Source organism: Typopeltis vanoorti, chromosome 5, assembly GCF_054136105.1.
Source record: "Typopeltis vanoorti isolate ZY-2024b chromosome 5, IOZ_Tvanoo_1.0, whole genome shotgun sequence".
NCBI classification, from domain to species: domain Eukaryota; kingdom Metazoa; phylum Arthropoda; class Arachnida; order Uropygi; family Thelyphonidae; genus Typopeltis; species Typopeltis vanoorti.
In genome coordinates this window covers 146,601,941-146,628,428 of record NC_143553.1, presented here as the reverse complement: position 1 = coordinate 146,628,428, position 26,488 = coordinate 146,601,941, and the positions used below count along the sequence as shown (strand labels likewise).

The following is a 26,488-nucleotide window of genomic DNA, read 5'->3' as shown; positions in this document are numbered from 1 at the left end:
TACAGAAAGATAGGTATGAGTATGGAAAAAAAGTAACTCAGCAGCTAAAGATAACCAAAAAGAATTCTATTGTTATGTTGCAAGTAAAAGAAAGAATGAGTATGAGAGTTTAAAATATTTTTTAATAACTGTCTCAAATGTTTTCTATACCTCTTTCTTATTTCAATTTAAGGGGTAACAAGAAGACTTCTTTATTAAATGTTTTGTAGTCTGCAATTAGTGTCCAAATTCTAAGCACCACAGAAAAACGAGCGTGTTACCCCAAATATGAGAGCAGTATTCCCCCAACCCCCTTTCGAGTCTTCGAAATTCAAGGAGAACTGGCCTACCAGTCCGGAATTTGGGGGTTGGATGCCGTAGGTGCCGGACCACTTTCGAGTTTTCAAAATTCGAGTCATCAGAATTCAAGGCGAACCGGCATACCAGTCTGGAACTCGGAGGTTTGGTCGCCGTAGGTGCCTGGGGGACCCCTTTCGAGTCACCAGAATTCAAGGAGAACTGGCCTACCAGTCCGGAACACGGGGGAGGGAGCCCCCTAGTATGTGTATGTATATATATATATACACACACACAGTGGAACCTCGGTTGTCGAACTTAATTCATTCCTGAAGGCTGTTCGGAAACCGAATTGTTCGAAAACTGAAACCATTTTCCCATAAGAATTAATGTAAAATGAATTAATCCATTCCCGAACCCCAGATGATTGCTTATTTAAACCTTTACAACAGTACTTCATGCATAAGATCGTATACAAACATAATGAAAATGCATAAAATCTTATATAAAAAGAATAAACACAATAAATAGATAAAATATAGACGAAAATTGATTGCCTCTTTATTTTTGAGTATTGTACAGATCATGATTTCGCCATACCGAACTGCATAGCAAGATCCAAGACACGAACGCCATTTTCATGTTTGGATATGATTTCTTTTTTCATCTCTATCATAGTTCTAACAACTTTTCTTTTCGCTTTGCTGCTATCACTATTCTTCTGCGATCCCATGGTGGCTTAATTAATAATAATTTATAATAAAAAAAAAAAAACACAAAGAAAGTCAAATAAACTCACTACAAATTCGAGCAGGTATCTGTACTGAATGAAGGCTGCCATGTAACTGACGCTTTCCTGCATTAGAGCTCAGCACGCAAAGCACGTGGTTGCCATTTGCCTGTTTGGGACCCGAAATTCTGTTCGGAAACTGGGGCGTTTTCTGTTCGGAAAATATGTTCGGGAACTGAATTGTTCAAGAACAGAGCTGTTCAACAACCGAGGTACCACTGTATATATATCAGGAGCATATATTCAGGGTGTGCCAGGTGTGCAGTGTACACTCACGGAATAGTAACACCGACATTATCTTTTTGCATTTATTGCTGTTAAAGACTCCCCTAATTGTTTCCTGGCTTTGCATGATTCCTAAAATTAAACAAAATATACTAATGCTTCACGAAGAGTAAACATTGCATCAAATTTGCATTAATAGCTCAGATGCGCTTTCACAAATACGGAAGAGCTTTTCACTTTTGAGCCCTTTGAACAGATGTACAGATGCACAGCAGGTCAAATTCTTAGCATCCCAGGGTGTGCGCTGAGACAATAGTACCCAGAAATCAGTGGCTGTGATTGGTTGTGTCAACCAATCCAGTTAAACTGGTTGTCTTTGTCATGAGTTGCTGTTTTTGTTTTCTGAGTTAACTCTGTTTTGTGTGCATGAAGTATGAACTGACATGTTTAGGACACTGATAATCTAATCTCACCACGAAGCGTAAACCCTTTGTGCTTCTTGCATGAATGGTGTGCGTGAAGCACAGCACAGCTATTGTTCATTTGACCTTTATGTTCTTTATGACCTTTCAAATACAGTTGCTGATTATCATAAACAGCAAATGAAATATTTTTTTCTTCTCACTACCACAATAAATCACATTTTACTTACCATTTGGAAATGCCAATACACTGATAATGAGAAAGAAAACTACAACACAACATATTCCACTCCATATGTTGTCTTCTGCACTACTCTCATCATCCCTATAAAATTAAAATTACAACAAATTATTTGATAAGTGGTTTAAATTATTACATAACATTTTAATGAAATGCCATATTTTTAAAGAAGCTAATTAATTTATTCTTACTATTATTGTTATTAATATATATATATATATATATATATATGAGAGAGAGATTAAAATAAATTTTGTTCAGAGTCTGATTATCGTTATTATTACATCCTGCATGCAGTCGGCAGACTCATTGTGGAAGGATCATTTAACTGACAACATATTTACTATACTAGATCTTAAAATCCTTAACACTCCCTGCATTAACAACATATCCTGGTAATGAGTTCCATTTACTCACAATTCTCCACATAAAAAACTTCACCACATTCTTACATAACTTCCAGAGATGACCTTTGGTTCCACCCCCTCTCATCTTATACTCCTTTTATAATTCCCTCTGGATTGGATTAATCTGATAAAATCTCCTCACTAACTTAGACATCTCTATCATATCACCTCCTTTCCTCCTATTCACCACTTTGCAATCCAATTCCTTCAAACTCTCTCCACAGCCAACATTCCAGAGTCCTGATATTGTCTCAGTCACTCACCTCTCTAATGTTTCAACATCACAATGAAAACCAGGTGACCAAATCTGGACACCACACTAAATCTGTGGTATGGCCAGTGCTATATGTAGTAGCACAACCACCTCCTTATCTCTACATGTTAGTGTACTTGTTATCATAGCAGCACTGCAATGTGCAGTCTTTGCAACATGCCTCCTAAGCTTATTATAAACTAAATTACATTTTATATAATGTTAAACACACACACACACGTTATGAGACAACTTAAGGACCAAAACTTTTTTTTCCCCTAAAAGGCAGACAGAAGAAAATATGAACAATCAAAAAAAAAAAAAAAAAAAAAAAAAAAAAAAAAAAAAAAAAAACGTAGAATTGTGACCTTCAAAGGCCAAAATTAAGTTATTATTTCTTAATTTCAAAACTAGAAACATATTATATGCTTGTATTAATAGTTGTAAAACAAAACTTTTCTATTTATACCATAACATCAGAATAATGGCAATTGATTTCTGCAGTTCTCCTCCTGTTATTTTATGAGGGACATCATAACCTTGTTAAATTAAGATGTTTAACACAACAAACTAATAAAATACCAATCGAGGCTAGCTGGTGAACGGACGTGCTATCAGAGAGCTCCTGAGAGATGTGTTTTTTGTTGATTTATTGGTGTTTTGGATTCAATTTAATGGACTTAAGTGTTTAATTTTGGTATATTATTGGAGCTTTATTAGCGTGGTTAGTGTACTAAAGTGCTTTATAACATAATCTATGTCGGGAAGTCGCCGCTAGATGAATTCGTAATGTGTAGTGTTCGTGCAAGCTCCAGATAAGATAAGTATCATTTTCAGTTATCGATACAAATTACTTAATATTGTGTAGTTTTGTTTTGTTTGCCTTGCGTATTTTAGTGCGTCTATTTTTGGTGTGTTATAACGTATAATTTGACAAAACACGTTACAGATAAGTATGGCACCTGTGCGAAGGAAAATGGGGGCCAGTAATGAAGGTTCGCCATCGTTATCAAAGAACGGTAGCATAAAAGAAATGAGTCAGTGTACTAGCTGTGAAATGTACGCTTTGCGGAGTGCGGTTAGATGATAATAAAGGATTGAATGTGTGTAGAAAATGTAGGGAGAATGCGGAATTGAAGTGTATTTCGGATCGTGATATTTTTGTCAACCTTCAGAATGAAGGAAATAGGGATATGACAAGAAACGGCAAGGTTGTACATGAAAATTGTGAGAGTGTGAATGATAGTATAAATGGTTTCTCAGAGAACAAAAAAGATGAGATAGATGCATTGAGTGAGATCGCGTTGTTGAATAGTGCGATAGAAAGAGCAAAACAGCAGCTAGAGTGCATGAACAAAAGTAGACTGAATGAACCAACCAATAATAAAAGGTATGACAGGAAAAATAGACGTATGAATGTGAACATGAACAAAATGAAGGATAGAGTGCTGTATGGAGACTCGTTAGTACGAGGTGTGTTAGTAGAGGATTTGACAAAATCGTACCAACCTGGTGCGACCATAAAGGACGTAACTGGGTCTATTAGAGAGCAAAAGGAAAGGGTGAAAGAAATGATTGTTGTGGCAGGTACGAATGATTTGAAAGGAGATAAAATGGAAATGATAGAAGACCTGAATGAATTTTTTGAGGTAGCAAAAGAAAAGAGTGAGAGAGTTAGAATGATTAGTCTTTTACCAAGGTATGACAGTGAAATGTTTAAAAGGAGGGCTATAATTGCAAATGACTTTATGCGTGGGTTATGTATGACGAGTGGTGTGGAATTTGTGGATGTGTGGAGTGAGTTTGATGGGCGAAAGGATCTATATAAGATGGATGGCTTGCATTTGAATGGTTACGGTGTAAGAAGACTTGAGAAAGTGTTGCTGAATGTAGTGGATGTGCAAATTCAGGGAAACTAGATTTGTTAGGGGGGGGGGGGGAGTAGAGATACAGTCCTTATGGAGGCAGTTGAATGTAAGAATGAATATAATATGCCAGTGCAAATAAGGACAACAAATCTGAGTGGGATAGTTAATATAAGGCATCAAGGTAGGGTTGGGGCTAATGGGGGTCTTAAATTCATGTACACTAATACTAGGAGTATTAGGAACAAGAAGGAAGAGTTTTTGGCCATGGTTGGCACTTCCAGACCACAGGTTATAGGTATTAGTGAAACATGGCTGACTGTAGATGATATAACTAGTGGGATTGAATGTGATGGGTATAGCGTGTTCAGGAATGACAGAGAGAATAAAATGGGGGGAGGAGTATTGTTGATGATAGCTGATGAGCTCCAGCCAAGGAGAAGAGAAGTTGAATTGCAGGATAGAGAAAAGAGCACATTTGAGGCCATTTGGTGTGAGATTGTGGCTAGCAGAACTAAATATACAATTGGGTGCTGCTATAGACCAGGTGATGGAAAAGATGGTGGTGACAGTATGCACAAGCAAATAGAAGAAATGGGTGGAAGGAGGGTGATTATTATGGGAGATTTCAACTATGGTCGCATTGATTGGAGTGAGGAGAGGACACACGGGAGGAAGGAACTGGATTTTATGCGGTTGCTAAGGGATAACTATCTGCAACAGCATGTAATGGAAAATACTAGGGGTCAGAGAGTGCTTGACCTAGTAATTACATCTGAGCATTTGGCTGTAACAAATATGACCACATTGCCACCAATCGGTGAGAGTGATCATAGGGTCTTAACTTGGGAGGTGGCTAAAGGTGTAGAATTTTCAATTAAGACAGGGTACATGTGGAATTATCGGGCTGGAAAGTATGACAAGCTTAGGAGTTTGATTGGTTCAGTGCCATGGCATGTACAACTGCAAGGACTAGAGGTTGATAGTGCATGGGAGGTAGTTAAGAAGTGCTTGCATGAAGCAATGGCTGACTGTATACCTAGAGTCCGAATAATAAATCAAGTAGGAGTTAAATGGATGAATAACACCATTAAGCTTGAGTTGCAAAAAAAGAAACAACTATGGAGGGAATTTAAGGAGAAGGGTGACCGGCAGGCACATGAATGGTATAAAGCGCGGGCCAGAAGGGTGACGAGTGTGGTAAGAAAAGCAAAAAAGGATTACGAAAGAACATTGGCCATGCAGGCTAAAGAGAATCCTAAACAGTTTTTTAGATATGTAGCAAGTAAAAGGAAAAATGTACATGGCAGATTGATTTTAAAGAATGCCGATGGTAGGGAGGTAACTGAATCAGTTGAGATAGTTGAGCTGAGTGAGCACTTTGCAAAAGTATATCATCCAGCTGGTGACATTGCAGAAACGAATAAACCAGTAGATTATACGGGAATTGTGGTTAATGAAGTGGAGGTGAGTAGTCTATTGCATAACCTCAATGTCAATACATCTGTGGGATTGGATGGTATACCAGCTCGTGTTGTACGAGAAGCAGCTAAAGAATTGTCAGTACCCTTGACCATTTTGTTTAATTTGAGTCTCGGGTCTGGGTTAGTCCCGAGCGGGTGGAAAGAGGGGAAAATAGTTCCACTGCATAAAGGTGGTTCCAAGACTGCTGTTGTAAATTACCGACCGATTAGCATATCAGGAATCATTGTCAAGGTCTTAGAGAAAATAGTCAAGAGGAAAATACAAGATTGGATAGAAGAAAATGGGATACTGTATCGGGGACAGCATGGTTTTGTGAAGGGTAGGTCATGCCTCAGTAACTTGCTCACGTATTATAACACAGTGACGGCTGAACTGGATAAGGGTAATGGGTTTACGGTGATTCTACTGGACCTTGCCAAGGCCTTTGACAGGATTCCACATGGAATTCTAATCAGTAAATTGCAGCATATGGGAATGGACATAGGGTTGGTGAGATGGATAGGAGGGTGGTTGACGGAGAGATATCAGAGAGTGGTTTACTCAGGAGTAGAGTCCACTAGACGGCCTGTGACTAGTGGTGTGCCACAAGGATCTGTTCTTGGACCACTGCTGTTTAATTTGTTCATAAATGATATAGGAAATGATCTGAGAGGAACAGTTCATTTGTTTGCGGATGATGCGAAGTTGGGTAGGGCAATAGTGAATGCAGATGACGTCAAAATTTTGCAGGATGATTTGGATAGATTGGAGGTCTGGGCTAAGGAGAATGGCTGTCAGTTTAATGTGGCAAAATGTAAGGTTATGCATTTTGGGGTGAAAAGATTGGCGGCAGTTTACTGCATTGGTGGAACCCTGCTCCAGGAAACTGATGAGGCACGAGATTTAGGAGTGTTGGTAGATAAGGAATTGAAATTTAGGGGACACATTGCAAAAGTGACCTAAACAGCTCATCAAATCACTTGGTTGCTGAAGAATACGTTGACAAGCAGAGACAAGCAGGTTATTGTTCCTCTCTATCGAGCCTTGATAAGACCCCATCTAGACTACTGTGCTCAGATTTGGTCACCTAGGTTTCTTTTTGATGGGGAGGAGGTGGAGAGGATCCAGAGGCGAGTGACCAAGATGATAGCAGGTCTGTGGAATGAACCGTATGAGAACAGGTTGAGGATTTGTGGGTTGCAAAAATTGGTTGATAGGCAGAGGAGGGGAGATATGATTGAGACATTCAAATTACTGAAGGGTTTCTATAAAATTAATTCAGAAGATATTTTTGAGAACAGGGCTGGTTGTGGGAGGACTAGGGGACATCCATGGAAACTGGGCAAAAGTGTGGTTAGTAAAGGTGTTAGAGCTGGGTTCTTTACTTTTAGAGTAGTGAATGAGTGGAATGCGCTCCCTGAGTCTGTGGTGGATGCTGTGACAGTGAATGAGTTTAAGGCGAGGTATGATAGATACTGTATGAATGTCAAATAGTTGTGATGAATATGATTTGGGGCCTCCCTCGATGAGTCTAATGACTCCCTGGAGTTGCCCGTAATAATAGTAATAATAATAATAGTAATATAAATGCACAGCTCTGCTAACAACATATTCATTATTCAAATTTTATGGTATAAAGGGGAGGGAAGCAAACAGAAATCTCCATATACAGAACTGGTTGCATGCTTTATAACACAAATTCAAATTTTGAAAAATAAAATTTTTGGATGGCAAGTAAAAATTTATTAAAGAGATGGATGCTCTTTAATAGAAATCCAAATTGTGAAAATTTTTGGGTGCAATGGTAATTGGGTGTTTTGGATCTGCCAACTCGCATTTATTCTTTTTATTATTACATGGGCATCTCCGTGGAGTTCAAAGAACCATCACAGGAGGGTTACTAAATACTTCAAACCAAGCATTATCATTCACGTAATACTTGTCATACTTCTCTTTGAACTCATTCATTGACAAACCACTCACAAATGACTCTGGTAATCGAATCTGTTCATTCACCACTATCAAAGCAAAATATCGTCCTCCCATCTTTACTAACCACACCGTTACTAAATTTCAGTGGATAATTTCTTGTTCTATCCATTCCAGTTATGTAGGGAAAAATTTCCTCTGTATCAATGCTATATAAAACCCTTTTAGTAACATTTTTCTATCATCTCTTTCTCTCCCTTTTCTGTCTATCAAGCAATTCCTATGACCCCCATAAGAAAAGAATAGCGGAACATTGCGCCCTTCGATTGGAAAAGACCTGGGTTCGATTCTCATTGTAACGAGAGGAATCCTTATATGAGGCTTTTTCAGTTGAAAGTGAGTTAGACGATCTCATATGGTGGTAGCAAGGTTTTTTCTCCTGGAAACTCAGGTTTTTCATCTCACATACAGACAAATCGGCCTTTAGAACACACGCAATTTACAGACAAAAAATACTGTTGATGGGTGATAGATGCTGTTGATGGTAGTAGTATCACAGTTGGAGAATTAAGTAGTAGTAGAGAGGATGAGATGTATTTAGCAAAGTAGTGTCCTTGACTCCCTGGAGGTGTCACGTAATAATAATAATAATAAATTTTCAATCTATTACTCATAGGGAACATTTCACAGACTTGCCACCATCTCAGTTTTCTGCCTCTGGATCCTCTCCGCTTTCTCATCCCCAAGAAACCTAGGTAATGATGTGTGCACAGTAATTCAAATGTGACTACATTAAAGCCTTACAAAGAGGAATAATAACTTATCTCTTTCCTTTAGTGTTACAGTGATCAGCATTCATTTTGGTAAATTATGAAACTGCAACCATGTTAGGAATAATTACTATAATTTCGTGACATTTCACCTTCATATTAAGGTCATCATCTGGAGCACACACACAGTCATTGTCAAATCATTGTCTTATACATAGTTAAGTATGTATAAGACAATGATCTGATCAACTGTTATTCTACTGGCCTGACCTCTAATGGAGAAAAAGAAAGATTATTTGCCTTATATAGATGAACCAGGACACAGGACCTATCTGAAAAAAATAATCATAAATGGCACATTAAATTTAACAATTTTGGTAAATCTAACCTTTCTGATCATGCCCTGAATACTCTACATAGAATTGACTGGAAAGCCACTTGTTGTTTACATCATACTAAAACATGGTATGAGCATAAATTTAAAGAGGCCTGTGAAATTCTTATCAACTGCCCTAATCTTAACAATAATGGTGGTCTAAAAATTCCAAGAATATGGATGTCACGTATTCTACCCACATAACCTTTTGGTCCAAGAGTTAATTATAATTAGTAGCAATCGAGACTGTAGTAATTAGATTACTAGATCCTAGATTATTAGACTATAGTAATCTAGTATCTTAGATTAAATGTAACAAACGCTTATGTTAAATTATTGATTAGGCCACCAATTTTGTGGTATTAAAGATATTTATACAAATTTGTTCTCTGATGATGTTATAAATAGGATACAGCTTTGATGTAGTTTTTTCTCTACTAGAGGTCAGGCCAGCAGAATAATGGTTGATCAAATCATTGCACTTTGGCATACTGTTTGAAATGTAATACAGCTTGTCTTTGTATATATTGTACATGTTTATACTCCAGATGATGAGCTTAATATGAAGGTCGAAACATCGGGAAATTAAAGTAATTATTCCTAACAGTTGTAGTCTCCATAATTTACTGAAATGAACCTCCTTATCTCTGTTTGTTGCACTCTTCAATTACCAGATAATCCTATGAGCTATTTTAGCAACCTCTGTACACAGCTGGTGATTTTTTCATCCAAAAACGGCACATTAAGCTGACAACCATTCTTCTTTGCTCATAATACCAGTCTAATCAATCTATTTAAATCAACCTGAAAGTTAAATTAACTACTGCTCTACTCAGTTTGGCATCATCAACAAACAACAGAATACTTCCCCTGAGATCATTTCCTATGTACAAATTAACAGCAGCTGAAGTCAAGAGATTTGCATAAACTACTCCTGAATGTCTATCCATCTGCACTCTCATATGACAAATTCATATCCATCCCCATTTGCTTGAATTTATGTACTGGGATTTCTCAAATGCCTTTGTCAAGTACAACAGCATAGCTATTCCGTTTATTCAACTTGGCTGTCACTTTCATTTTTTTATTCTAAAAACTAAGTAAACAACTGAGAAAACCTACACTTCACAAAATCATGTTACTTCCCATATCCACCCATTCCTGAATTTGACGTTACCTAACTTCTCCAATATCTTGACCACCACTTCTGAGATACTGATTGATTTATAATGCTACTTCTTGTCTTAGGGCCTTCTTAATACAATGGAAGCTTTTTTCCCATCCTTCCACTCTCTTGAGATCCTACCAGAGCCAAGACTTAAGGTAAACAGTCATTCAGAGATGCAGAGCCAATTCCATGGCACATTCAAATATTATTATTATTATTATTATTATCAAATGTTATTCTAAGAAGTTCGAGGACTCATCAAGGGAAGGCCCATTTAGACAATCATACTTAAATAAAATACCAATTATATCTCTCTCCTAATATATGCAATGTGGAAAGATAATAAATAAAGAAAATTACAAAATATAATATAGGTGAATACAGTTTTGAAGTTGTAGATAGTTTTAAATATTTAGGTTCATTAATAACAACAAACAATAATATATCTGATGAAATTAATAGTAGAATCATGGCTGGAAATAAGTGTTATTATATTTATAAAAAAGTTAATGAGTAATAAGATTTTTAATTGTAATTCTAAATTAAAACTTTATAAAACAATGATAAGACCTGTAACAACATATGGATGTGAAACGTGGCCATTAACACAAAAAGATATAGATAGATTGAGAATCTTTGAAAGGAAAATATTAAGGAAAATATATGGACTAATAAAAGAAGAAAGTGGAATATGGAGAATTAGAACAAATAATGAACTTGAACAACTAATTAATGGTGAAGATATAGTAAGATATATAAAGGCACAAGGAATAGCATGGTTGAGGCATATAGAAAGAATGGAAAAAGATAGAGGGGTTAAAAAAATATTTGAATGGAAACCATTACAACAAAGGAAGAAAGGTAGACCAAGAAAAAGATGGATTGACGATGTACAAAAAGATCTTGCAACTTTAAAAGTTAAGAATTGGAAGAATATTGCACAGAAAAGAAAGGCTAAAAATTGTTTTGCAAGCTAAAATTCATAAAGAGTTGTAAAGCTAGAAGAAGAATATCTCTCTCTTTGAACATATTTATTGATGATGAATTCAACACACTCACAGCATGTAACGAGATATATGAACCTGCCACCATCTTCCAGGAATGGCCTGAATTCTATCTCTATCATTCATAAGCTACAAAATCTCACTCAGGTCTATACTACGAAACCCTAACAAACTTGCACATTTTTATCATGCCTCAAATATGAAGCTCACTCAATCTGTCCTTATTAGTGTTCATAAGTTAGATATCATTTTGGTCACATGCTGTTAAATCTTTCCAATTGTCTTCTTATCTCCTTGGAACCCAAGTGACCATCTTTATATATATATATATATATGCTAGGGCTCCACACACACCCCAGCGCCTATGGCACCCCCCCCCCCGAGTTCCAGGCTGGTAAGACAAAAAATATGACATAAAAACATTTTGAATTTCGGCTTATCTTTTCATATATACAGAGTATATATAGTTTTATTCACAATATGAAAAGGGAAAAGAGATTTACATTAAAATTTAAAGATTGCAAATTATGGTCATCCAAGTGTATTGCCAAAATTGTTTGCATGGTTTTTCTCTACTGCAATTGTCATCTTCTTGGTTTGTACAGGATGAGGGATTCCAAAAAGGGTTTAACTTCAAGATGTCTAAGCTGATGTTCAAGCCATCTGAATTGTAGTTTTTTCACTATATTGACAAGTGGTTCTTGCTTAGCCAGATTTAGCACAGCAGATTTTTTTTTTTTTTAAATAACGAAACCTGTGGTGTGTTCATAATTAGAAGAAACACACGTATAAACCACAGTGAAAATTATTTAATTGTAAATATTTCATCCTAAGTATCTTAGGACATCATCAGTAGTATTTAAAAAAAATTAGGAATAACATTTGTCTTCTTAAACCACAGAAATCTGGCCTCTCTCAACACGGAATTGAAAATCCAAACTATAGGATCCATTGGGAAAAGGCTAAACTTTTACATAGATCTTTATTTAAACATGAACGTTTATACAAAGAAAGTTCTGAAGCCCTACCACACAGACCAAACCTAAACCACAACGACGTTCTTACTATTCCTAAAGTATGGGAAATTATCATACAAAACTGTGTTAAATAATTAACGTTTTTTTTTTTTTTTTTTGTACTACTTTAGCATGATATGCACGTTTTCATGAGATTCTATTGTAATCATGCGCCCTAACTGTATGTTATTCCTAATTTTTGTTTAAATACTGTACTGATGATGTCCTAAGATACTTAGGATGAAATATTTACAATTAAATAATTTTCACTGTGGTTTATACGTGTGTTTCTTCTAATTAGCACAGCAGAGTAACATAGTCCATCCAAGGATCGGTCTGAGACATGTAGTTCCAAAGGAGTTAATGAGATCTGTAGTTTTTTTGGGCTTATCTTTTTATATATTGTCCAGGTTTGTGAACCATACAAGATGGATCTACTGGTTGCATGGTATAATATCTTAATATCTATATAATCTTAATGTTTCCTTACTGAAACAGGTATTATTATTGCAGTTTTTAAAGAATACAATTTAAGAAAAGCTTTTAGCTCAGATTACTGCTACTACTGAAATCAGAACACCCTCAGAGCTGTTGGAAGGAATAATATTTTGCATTTTGCAGATGCAGCATGGAGTGAGATAACAGCAGCATATGAATGATGTTTGGAAGAAGCCGCTGGAAATATATTCACAGGATTCGACAAAGATTGGTGACAAGATAGTCAAGTGAGCCAAAGAGTTCACGGTTGATAATGAAGATGCAAAGACTTTGTTGGATAATGTGGAAGAAGAATTGCCAAATAAAGACTTCATAAAGTTAAAAGCACAAAAAAAAAAAGAAGAGTAAAAAAACATTTTTTTAGGAGAGGAAACTGTCCTAAAAAATGTTTAGAGTGAAAAATTGGCAGAAACATTTGCCTCTGTTAATATGGCAATTCGGTTGTATGAGGAAATGGATACTAACACTAAGAAATTTAGCAAAACAGACTGATACAAACTGCCATTGCCTACTATAGAGAAATTTATGCAGAAAAGAAAAAGAAACATGTGTGCAGATAAAATTGGAAATAATGTAGCAATTTTTAAGCTAAACTTAACTGAAGTTCAGTCTAGACCTTCCAGAAGTTAAACATTGGGCAAATAATCCTCAGAAAGCTTTGTTGGTTGCTGATTATTTAGTCTCTTCTGATGAATTGTCCAATTAATAAAGAAGCAGTTCAAAAAAAATTACTCTCCCTCCATGTTATTCTATCTGATTATTTTACACAGAACAGTACCCTTGTTTCATTATTTTACTACAGTAACATATACAGAAATTTGGCTATAATTTGTACACTGCATTACTTTGGTATAAAAGAAGTAAAATTAATTAAAAATATAACAAAACAGGCCTACACATTTTGGCATTCGGGCATATTAACATATCCTTATAATTCATACATATATTAGTGATTTCCAACTTATGATCTTTTGAACTTACAACAGGATTGTTGGAATGGAGCCCTGTCGAGGACCACCTTTATATATATCACTCTGCGGTATGCCACAGGTCACTGTCCTCCACATAAACTTAGTACTACAATATCCATCACTTTTTGATATCTGTTGGTCAGCCAGTCTCTAATCCATGTCACAAGTTTATTTTTCAAACCCAGCCTTCTGAGTACATATAATAACCACAGTTCAGAATCCTGTCAAAAGCCTTGGCAAAATCAAGAGGTATTGTAGTATGCATATCAATTCCCCTTATCCAACTTAGCTGTGATTCTATTATAGAACATGAGCAAGACTTACCATTAAAAAAAATTATAGCCATCCTCTATAGAGGATCTCAAGTGTTTCCTATCTACCTTTGGATGTGATTCCTGAACAGCCCTTCCAATATCTTGATAAGCAGAGATATTAATTGGTCTCTACTTTTCTGCATCAATTTTAGCTCCACCCTTGTACACTGGTGTCCAAAATCTAAGGATGAACACTACTCCTGAAGATTACAGCTGCAAATTCAGATGAATCAGCTTGTAGCAATTTGTATAACTGACGATTTTAAGTAGAAAGCGGGTATACATTCAAATTTTTGAATCATATGCAAAGGGATCATGTAGTAACACTCAATAAGATAAAGACAAATGGTTGCATTAAGCAAATTGTGTTTAAAGAAAGTTCTTTTCATGAAGGAATAAAGTTGCAAACTTGGATGTTTTGTAATGTCTCAAAGACATCATCTAGATGATTTCACGTGGGAAGAATTATTGGAAATCTTAAAGAAAACTGCAGAACTACTGATATTGCCAGAGAGTTTGGAACACTTCACTTCACGTTGCATCCAGGCTCTGGGTAGCATTTCAAACCAATGGAACATGTTCCAGACGTTTGCTAAGAAGTTACCCTTGACACCCTATCTCAGCAAACTGTAGCAAGACGTCTTCAACAGGTAGGCCTATATGCTCAGAGTCCTCTAGTCTGCATCTCTTTATTCGCTGCTCATTGTAGAGCATGTTTTCAGGGGTAATGCATCCATAAAAATTGGACAACACACCAATTGGCTAATGTACTCATTACAGATGAAAGACATTTTAGTCTTTCCTCCAATTCTAGATGACTTGATCTGGTGTGAAAGTAGTAATGCTTACCATTGCGAGAATGTTCTTGAAAGAGACAGATATGGCAGTGCTAGAATCATGGTGTGGGGAGGCATAATGCTTAATGAATGCACCAAGCTGTAAGTGCTGGAAAAAAAGACTATGACTGGTGAACGATACTGCAATAAAGTTCTTCAATGTCATGTTCAATTTTTTCATAGTGCACTGTAGGTGAAGAATTCATTTTTACGGATAACAATGCCACATCACATTGTACACGAGCAGTGGAGATACTTCTGAAGACCAAGGATATTAATCGAATTGAGTGACCATGCTCCTAAGATCTCAATCCCATAGAACATGTTTGGGATCCAATAAGAGACACATTGCTGCTAAAATTCCCCTTCAGAAAACAAATAAGGCTTTATCCTAGCTCTGAAGGAGAAGTGGGCCAATTGGCCTCAAGAACTCCTGAATTCTCCTTCAGCACCTTTGCTGATATCACATTCAATCCAACTGCTGTATTTAAGTCAAGCTCCTGTAACAGCTTTAATATGTCTAACTCACCTACTTCTATTCTTTCACCATATTCCTCCTTGGCATATAAAGAGCTAATGTATTGGCCTGGAATATAAACATTACTAAAATCAACATTTCACAACGACTATTTCTTGTATATCTGACTTTCCTACCACTGCATTCTCTAAAGTTATTCTACCACAGTCATTCTTCTGTTTACTTGCTACACACAAAACTTTCTCTCTCATTCTTTTTCAGATTTCTTTTAGCCTGTTCAGCTAACTTCTTTTAATCTAATTTCACCATCCTCACAAAGCCAGTCATCCTCCTAGCTTGCCTGTTACAGTGCTCCAAAGTTTCATCATAATTCTTCTCACATTCTTATTATTATACATTATCTCCAAATTAACTATTATGGATATAATACCTATCATACCTCTCCTGAAACTCATTCACCACTTACCATGCAAAAAATTGGCCCACACACCCCTAAGGATGGTCCTGGTTCGCTGACTACTTGTCACATATTGAAAAATTTCCTTTGCATCAATTTTATAAATCCCTTTATTATTATTATTATTATCTGAGACCTCCAGGAAATCAAGGACTCATCAAAAGAGGCTATATAAATCACCCAAACCAGCTGTCATACCTTCCCTTAAATTCATTCACACTAGATACACTCACTACCCCTAAAGACAAACTATCCCGCCTACTCCTGCTCTGCGAGAGAAAAACATAGCTCTTATCCCTTTCTTGACTGCAAACAAACTTAACTTCCATGGATACCCTCATCTTCCCTTCCCACTTTCCATATAATGAAAAATATCATCAGATGATATCCTATAACACCTATTCAGAAATTTATAGACCTCTATCATATCACTCATCTTTCTCCTGTTAACCAGAGTCTGTAATCCACTTACTCATAATCTGAATCCCATAATCCAGATAGAATCTTTGTAACTCTTCTTTGCACCCTTTCCACAGCTTTTTTCCCTCCTGTTATCCTTTTGCTTGGAATCTGGGTGACCAAATCTGTGCACAATAATCCAGGTATTAAGGCCTTATAAAGAGGCAAAATGACTTCCTTTTGCTTACATGTTAAGGTTTACTTCAACATCACAATTATCCTCTGAGCTGTATTTGCAACTTTTGCTATGTGACCTTTGAACTTCAAATTCCTATCCGATATTATGCCATGATCACCAGCCTCATCAGTTTCTTGTAGCATAATCTCACTAATATAATATGCTGCTGGAAATCTCATCACACCAAAGAGCATAACTTTACACTTACTAACATTAAACTGACAGCCATTTTTGTTTGCTCAAATTTCCAGCCTATTCAAATCATTTTGTAAGTGCTGGATATCAGTAGCATCCCTAATTACCATTTTTCACCATATTCGCATCATCGGCAAACAATTGCACATCTGATGATAAATTCTTCCTGATGTCATTAATGCATAAATTGAACAATAATGCTCCAATGACTGAACCCACCACTGGTCATTTTATTTTATTAAACTTCATACTGAGAGTGCAGTATTACACTTACAAATCTTACTAGGCCGAAGCCTTTACAAGAGATCACCCAATTCTGGTATGAGGCATCCTAACGGTCATATGCTGATGCCAGCGCCAAGCCACCAGTGTACACTGCAGAGCATATAGAGACAAAATTTTAAAGTTTCCATATGACAGTCCTAATAAAGAGAGGTCTTTATAACTAGCAGAGGACCAAACCCCGTAAAAAGAAATAGTAGCACTGCACTTTGTTAAGATGGCTAGAGGTGAGTGGGCACCCATGCTTCTTTTTCTTTCTTTATTATCAAACCTGGTTTCCTTATGCTTACCTCTGTATGGAAGTGAAGTTCTACCATGGTCTCCCAACATTTATTTCTTCAATGGTTATTTAATATGGAGACCACGGCATGGTGTCGTGATGTGTTCTCTTTCTCTTTTGACGTTCGAATCCGCCATCTTGCTAAAAGTCACTTTCATAAAATAAAGGAAAACTAATTGCAAATTAATCACTGATCTAAGGGTAGAGAAATTTCTATTATACTGCGCCACTCTATCCTTAGATAAGTCTATATGAATTAGTAGGATTAATTCAAAATTAGTTAGCAGTCTTTTCACTCATTCAGGCCGATGGTATTTATTTTCTTTCTGGGATTCCCGCTAGACTCGAATTTTTGTGAACGGTGCAGTAAAAAGAAATTCAGGCAAACACAATATTTAAATTAACAAACAAAACATTTAATATATGGTTATATAACAATTACATAAATTCCACTTCTAAATATGACAAACCAGTCAAGTTAGCATATCAAGTCAAGTCATTCATATTAATCCAATCTTCCAAACTTTCACATACAAATTCACAGTTTCAGAATCACAAAGTTCCTATACCCAACTTATTACAATAGAAATTCTTAATTAATCAGTTTCTTTGTATCTCTCAACTACACTCTACGATTGACTCATAACAGGCACTAACCACGGCAGATATCATTTCAATGTCTATATTTTCAACTCTCAGCCTCGATGGTATGCTACAGTTAATGTTAGAAACAGCGCAACGGAACTAATACTTAAATCTTCATACGCTGAAATAAACTAATATGACTGTCCTTACCAGAAATAATCTTCAGTACTTCCAATATTTTGTGAGCACACTTTCAAATTGTATTTATCACACTTGCGAAACACTAAATAACTAAAACATTACTAATCGCGCTTCAAAAACTCTAGATAACAACTATAAGGTACATTAATTATTCTTATTTTTCATTCATCAACTAGTTTAACTCCGTACAATTCCCTTTCATGGTAGTACAGAAATAAGTCGTAATTGTAGACTGACTGGATTTATTCAGTATTCTTCTTTGAATGTCCAGTTCTCTAATTATCCGATTACGGCAATAATTTCTTTTTATTACTACGGCTGGTTTTGCTTTCAGCCAACTATAAGATTCACTTATATAAAAAAATATCTACTCAACTCCTATCCTTAGGAATCTTTTAATTACTTCTACTTCTTTAGTTTACTTCCTTGCTACCTTATAGTTCCAAAGTTCCGTTCCGACTCCCTACTTACTACTACGTATCTATTTTTTCTTCTCCTCTACAAACGCTCCCTTCACACGCACTCGTTTATTTCCACGCGTCTCTATGACAACCGATAGATGTAAACATTCTCGCGAATGTTAAATTAGGTTATATAACTACATTCAGTTATTACATAACATTAACTTTCATGAAAAGAATAAATAGAATATTTGCATTTCAATAAGTGCGTAGTTAAATCACAAATATAAGTTCTTACAATATTGACAAAACAATAAACAAAACAGCTTAATAATATTTAATACAGAATCTATTTACCATTAAAACATTTCTTTGATTAAGCAATTAAATATTTGACATAATTAAGGTAGTTATATGATATTAATTTATAATATATGTTATTTACATCAAATAATATTCACAAATATAGTTCTTGTGATGGAAAGTCATGTTGGATTCTGAATCAAACAACATTTATTCTATTTTCTACATAATTAGAATCCAACAATGGCATCATGCCTCTCTATACGGATTCCAGGTGTTCTAAAACAACACTGAGATATGATATGGAGTTTCACTGTAGCAGCCAGCCTTACAGTTAATGCCATCTCTAGCCCAGTGAGATGTAAGAGCCTTGGTAGACGGGGCATTAATTCTAGTCCTAATAAGGTCTACATACTCATATCCTGGTGGTAATCTGGCACCATCCCTAATCCACTGATTTTGAGGGGGGCATCTTGTGAGAATCACAAAGAAAAGAGCTATCGACAGAGCCATGAAGTAGAGATACCCATGTCTTATGCTTGCAGATGCTGTCACTATCTGGTACTGAATCCAACCACTAGTGCTTCTGTAATCATCTTGAATAATAGGACTATGGAAAGCCTCCCTGCAAATGGGTGAGGAGAAAGCTTCAAACTTTGCTAACTGGATGAAATGCAGTCGTGGAATAAACAAGCAGAGAGATGGAATAATGGAATAGTGCCACGTGACACGTGTTAGGGATGTCGTCAGACCTTGTACTGACCATCTGAGTAATAGTCGAGCACAGAATGGGGAAGACTCAAGATCTCAGTGAATTCAATCGCGGCCAGATAGTTGGAGCCAGACAAATGAGGAATCCCATCTCCGAAATCGTGCAGGCAGTGAGCTTTTCAGGGGCCACTGTGTCAAGTGTACTGTGAGTACATGGAATCGGTTAAAACCACCGCCAGGGAAAACTGTCATGGTGTACAACATGTCAATGACGGGGGATGTCATCAGCTAGCTCGGATGGTAACAGTGGATAGACGGGCCACAGTGCCAAAGATCACTCGCCAATGCATGCTGGACAACAACAACGTGTGAGCAGCCACACCATCTCCTTGCTATGGGGTACAAAAGCCACCACCCAACTAGGGTACCTCTGCTCACCGCATGTCACAAGGCACAACGATTAGCATGGATGCAGGAACACCACCATTGGACCCTCGACGGATGGAAAAAGGTCGCCTGGACTGATGAGTCGAGGTACATGCCAACGGCAGGGTACAAGTGCATCGCTAAGCACATGAAGTGATGAATCCCTCTTGCCAGCAGAGTACAGTTCAGGCCGGTGGGGACTTTTTAAGTGGGATGAAATGGGTCCCCTGGTACATCTACCATCGTCCCTCACTGGTGAACGATACAGGGACCTGCTGTCAGATCATGTGCACCCATTTCTGCACCTACAGCAAGACAATGCACTGCCCCACCGCTCCCGAATTGTGGCTGAATGGGTGAATGAACACTTCACGGACATGAGGATGCTTGGCTGGACCCCGAGGTCCCCTGACCTCAATCCTATTGAACACGTCTGGAATGCTGTCGAGAGAGATATATGCACCCTGGACCCTCCTCCGACCAATCTCCATGCATTGTGAGAGGCTGTGCAGTGGTCATGGATCAGTTTGGTTCCCCGTGCCACGCTACATCGCCGCTGCCATCAAGGCAAAAGGAGGTGCTACCCACTACTAGGCGGGTATCTCTAATTCAACTGCTCATGAGTGTATTAATTGGTGTGTAGTTTGCTAATTTTGTCTTGGAATCATCTTAATGCAATGAAACTATCTTACTCTCTCTTTCCACTCTGCTGGAATCCAGCCAGAGTTGAGACTCGGATTGAACAACTTCATCAGATGCAATAGCAATTCTCTTACATATTCATGCAATAAACGGGCTGACATGTCATTGAGTTCCACTGCTGTGTTCATATTCATATTTTTCAATATGCTGAGCATCTCATCTTCTTTATTTACCTCAATATTGATATGCATCTCTATCACATCAGCAACTACAAAATCTCCAAAATGGTTGCTTTGCAAAATGATCACTCACCAACTAAACTATTTCTTTTGTCTCTGTCACCTTCCTACCATGAGCATTGTTTAAAGTCATCCTACCATAGTCATTTTCCCTCTTACGTGCCAAATAATGAAAAACTCATTTGCATTTACTTTGGCCTGTTTAGCTAATCTTCTCTCATAATCTGATTTGGCTTTTCTTACCAAACTAGTCACCCTTCTTGCTTGCACTTTGTACTGCTCATGAGTATACTGATCACTTTTTTCTTTATATTTCCTCCACAGTGTTTTCTTTTCTTTTTCTGATCTTGCTTTATATCACCACTCATCCACTTAATTACCACTTGGTTTATTCTACTGACATTGGGTATGCAGTCTTATACAGCTTCTCTCAAACAATCTCAGACCACTTCCCATGCATATTGGCATGCTTTCTCTGTAGTTTCTCAAGCCATGGCACTGCTCCAAGATGACTTCTAAGTCTATTATAATTACTAAGTTCATAGTTCAACATAAACCCTTTCTTGACATAGAATTCCACATTTTGCAACTTCCCAGCACAAGACTGCATAGTCACTCTTCTCAGTTGGAGGCAGAGTGTCTACCTTGGTTATATCTTCTGATGCTATATCAGATACAACAATCTCACATCCCTTGTCCCCTCTATAGCATGTTGTTTCATATGATTATCTCTTAGCAACTGGATAAATTCCACTCCCATCTTGCCCCCTTTCCTCTCTTCAATCTATGTCCCCATAATTTCCCATAATGATTGTTTGGCCTGCACTCATTAGGCAAATTTGCCAATACACAGTATCTAAATCTTCCTGTGGACCCCCTTAATCATAGCAGCACTCAACATATTGTGTCCAACTGCCCTCTATCTCACACCAGACAGCCTGAAATGAACCATCTCCCCCAGGCCTAAAATCCTCTTTGATTCCATAATATCCTGTTTTATGCAGCTCTTGCTTTAAAGTGTAATTCATCCATTTACCTCCAATGTGATTAATTCTCCTGACTCTGGGATGCAGTCATATATAGCTTCCTTTAGGGACCTTTGACTAATTCCCCATGCAATGTAAATTCCTGTGCCTGTATGAATGAAGTTGAGACTGGGCATTTCAAGATCAAACATTTCCAGAAAGACAGACTGGTTGAGATGGAGTACAATTACTTCCTTAGTCATATGACCTAAATGCAATGGGCTTAGGTCAGATTTGTGGGATGATTGGAAATCACTGGTGTTATTACTCTACTCCAGTGGAGACTGTTGATGAAATTCAGGTAAGTGCTGTACATAGATACACTGCCATTAAACACCTGTCAGGAACTTTCAAATGTGCGAAGCTGTCAGTGAACATTTCAAGTTATGTGTAGGCAATGAGATCATTTTGAATACCTGCTCTGTGTGTTTTCATCTCACAGGGTTTCTTTTGCCAATTACCGATTTATGCTTATTTCTTGATAAGCCTTCTATCTGCATAAATGAGCTTCATTTATGCAGATAGAAGCACCTTTAAAGCTTAAGCATGAAAGGGATGTGAAATCATTCTATATCATATAGTATATGATTATTATATGGGTATCTCCATGAAGTCAAACAGCTATTATACCTCTCCATAAACCAACAGGGCATTCACATCTACCTCTGGCAATCTATTTCACTTAATCACCACTCTCCAAGTAAAAAAATCTAGTCTGTACACCCTTATTAACCACAGTCTTATACAATTTCCAGGGATAACTCTTGTCCTCTTTCTTCTTGTCATGTACTGAAAATTTCTTTTGTATCAATCTTATAGAATCCCTATAGTAACTTATAAGTTTCTATCATGCCCCTCTCTTCCATCTGTCAACTCAACTATGCAAACTATACCTTTAATCTATTCTCATAGGAAGCATTCCACAGACATATCACCAGATTGGTCACTTTTCTCTGAATCATTTCCATATCTTTCCAATTCCCAAGAAACCCAAGTGACCAAATCTGTGCACATTAATCAACATGGCCGAATCATACTCTTATAAAGAGAGAGAGAGAGAGAGATAATCACCTTCCTTTCTTTATTTGTCAATGTGTTCTTCAGCATCCAAGGAATTCTTGGAGCTTTTTTTTGCCAACATTTGTAATATGACCTCTGAACTTCCACTCTCCAGAGAGTCCATCATTATCCCCAAATCCCTAGCCTTGTCAATTTTCTGTAATCCCACACCATCAATATGACACAATGTATGCAATCTTTTCACCCCAAAGTGTACTCATTACTTTACATTTCACAAGATTAAATTGACAACATTGTCCTTTGTCTGTAATGCCAGTTTGAAAGTTAACAAATTGGCATTGTAAACACAAGGAACAATAATAATATTTTATTTACAAATATTTCTGCTTGAAACTAACAAGCCATCCTCAGTATAGGACTGACAGAACAAGGTAGAATGTTAACAATGGATTATTTCAAAAAAGATATTAGTGTCATGTGAACACATGATGTGACTAGAGATTCGAATACGATACTTCAACTAGTGATGACTAAGGAAAATGAGTCTCACATGTTTTTGATAAAGACATGCAATCATTTTGATTCAGGTTCAGGCAGTTCAATAAGGCTTTGGCACTTTCCTTAAATAAATATTTCCATTTAGAGCTACATCCATGAAGTAATTGGGTTCATGACAAGAAGATTCTATGTTCGGTATCAACCCATGCTAAGCCAAGCCAAACTTTTCAGGTTTAACATAAGCGATATAAGGATGATGCTCAATTATTCATTTTTCACACAGAACAATCAGTATGTTCAAAATAAAGAAGAGTACACTCTCATGCAACTTGGTACATGCCTATTTTAAATTTATTTTTTAAAGTATCATATTTGTATCTTGATGTAGTCATATCAAGTGTTCACACAGATCTAATATCTTTTAAAATAATCCATTTTTAATATTCTACCTTGTTCAATCTGTTCCTACACAGAGAATGGCTGGTTAGTTTCAAGCTGAAATATTTGTAAATAAAATATTATCCTTTCTTGTGTTTACGTATTACAAGTATATTCGTTATGGCACAAGTTCCTCTGAAAACTCACCCTGCAGAATGTGTACAATGCCTTTATTAGATTTTTTGTCTTCTACCTGCATAAAGGAGCCTCCTTTATGTAATGGAACTCTTATCCATACCCTTGGAACCTTGCCAGGTGAGACTGTTTTGTAACAACTTTATCAGAGGCACTGAAAGTTCTCTTGCAAATCTTGTAACATATGGACTGACATGCCATTCAATCCCACTGCTGTATTCACACTGATTAATTTTCAATATGCTGAGCACCACCTTCGGTTTGTCTACCTGAATTCTCACATTAGTAACTGCAGTTATTACTTAAATGATATACCTTGGCAAAGTGATCATTTAGTATCATTTAGGGGATGTATGATGTTTTGCAAAACATCATACATCCCCTTCTTGGAGATGTGTTTTGGCATTAAGGGTAAATATTAAGATTAGTGATCAGAGCTTGCTCCACCTTTACCACGAGTTGCCTTGGTCTTGCACTACCTGTAGGATCAGCTAGTCTTGCATAAATTGCAGGCGCAAACTTGACATTTTGTCTGTTTGCTTATTTGGGAAAAATAAAGTAAAACCAGGTTTAAAATTGCTTGGTATCTTTAACATTATCTTTCCATAATCATTCCTTCCCTTACTTCTTACATAGTAAAAAACTTTTTTGGATTTATTTGGTTTGCATAGCTAATTTTCTCTCATAATCTGATTTAGCCTTCCTTATCATACTAAACACTCTATTTACCCTGTGCTCTGTATTCCTCATGAACATACTGATCACCTTTTAGTTTATATTTCCTCCATAATATTTTCTTTTTTTGCAGCTTCTGCTTTATATTACTACTCATCCATTTAAATCCTACTTGGTTCATCCTCTTAGCCCTGGTTATGCAGTCTGCTACTGCCTCTCTCAAACAATCCCTACCACTTCCCTTGCACCATTGACATTCTTCCTGTGAAGCTTCTTATGTTATGGCACTGTTCTAAGCTGCCACCAAAGTTTGTCATAATCAACAGATTTGTAGTTTTACAAACTGTCTTTCATGATTGAAAATTTACACGTTGAGCAATCTCCCAGAATAACACTACATGGTCACTTTCCCCCAATCAGAGGTAGAGTTGCAAGCATGATTATGGATAATCTTCTGATGCTATTCCAGATCCAAAACTCTCACACTCTTGGTCCTTCCCCTCCCCCTCCTCTATCACATGCTGTTTCAGGTAGTTATCCCTTAGTAACCATATGAATTCCATGTTTATCTTGCCACATACCCATTCCTACTTCCAATATATAATCCCATAGTTGAACCCCCAAGATAATTGATCGGCTTGCATTCAGAGTACTAACCTACCAATACATGGCATACACATCTTCCTCTGGACCTCCTGGTCTATAGCAGCAAGCAACAATACATTTTGTCCCATTAGCTTCTATCTCACAGCATAGTCTCAAACAAACCATTTACCTCAGATCTAAAATCCTCTGCAACTTCTATTTTTGTTGGTTAAAGTTATTCAATAATCAGTAATATCTCTCCTCCTGTCCCACTTCATCTATTCTCTCTAAAAAAACAATGGCTCTTACATTCTATCCCTGTAACTATATCATTTTCTGTCAATCAGGTCTCACTGATGCTGATAATTTTTGGCCAAGTTGAGTTGACAAATGCTAAAAACTTCTTTCCTTTATTTCTGACTTCTGGCAGACTTATTCTCTTTACTTCTAGCATTCTGCACATGCATTTCAATAATCCCCTGGGGCACACAGTTACCCTGGTATAATGTGATTACCAACATATTCAGATTCAAAACTTAGAAACTGTATTCAACTGTTCACAATCATTTCTAGACTCACAGTCATTTGTCCCAGGGGTGGCTAACACCTCTAGTTTCACTGAATTTGCACTTCCAAACTCTCAATGAACAGCACTTTCTCCCAACATCTAACTCCAAAACCATTTAAATGGAGTGTATCAGGCACATACATTCATTCATCAATCAAATTCATTCCGTACATCTATAAACTGCACAATTTTCTCATTGCCTCATTAGCAATCATGGCTCTTCTCAATTCTATCTTATTCCTACTGAGACAGTAGACTCACAATCTTTACTTTCTCATTCTTCATTTTCACTTCTTTCTATAACTATTTCACTGGGAGGACCTCCCAGTGATGGTACTGGCCCTTATCATTCTTCCTCTTTTTCTTTACTTTTCTTCCCACGTTGTAATAGGTTTCACGGTATAATAAGAACACAGATGGTTAAGAAAATAACTATTTATTAACTTAAAAGCTAATATTTCGCTGGTATTATATCCAGCATCTTCAGAGCATACAACACAAAGTTTGTTACAAATGTAAGACGACCACAATCCGGTGTAACAGTGGGGGCTAGTATAAGTGATTGCAGCATGCAACACAAGACTAAAGTCCTAATATGGCGCCATCTAGGTTAAAAAAAAAAAAAAAATCAAAGTTTTGAAATAGTAGTCAAAAAAAAAAATTCAAACATATATTCAAAAAATACTGTTACACCGGATTGTGGTTGTCTTACATTTGTAACAAACTTTGTGTTGTGTGCTCTGAAGATGCTGGATATAATACTAGCAAAATATTAGCTTTAAGTTAATAAATAGTTATTTTCTTAACCATCTATGTTCTTATTATACCGTGAAACCTATTACAACATGTCTGATGAACACATAAGCCTATCTACGCGTATAA

At 36.8% G+C, this 26,488-nt stretch overlaps 1 protein-coding gene across 1 annotated transcript in view; it reads right to left on the bottom strand.

Annotated features, from left to right (window-relative positions):
• The window catches only part of LOC150106920 (phosphatidylserine synthase-like), a 215,757-nt gene that overhangs the window by 159,539 nt on the left and 29,730 nt on the right, over positions 1 to 26,488 (bottom strand). The window contains exon 2 of the mRNA XM_090392822.1: positions 1,944 to 2,038. Within this exon, the coding sequence (XP_090248948.1) occupies positions 1,944 to 2,038 (95 nt within the window). The remainder of the gene's footprint in view (positions 1 to 1,943; positions 2,039 to 26,488) is intronic.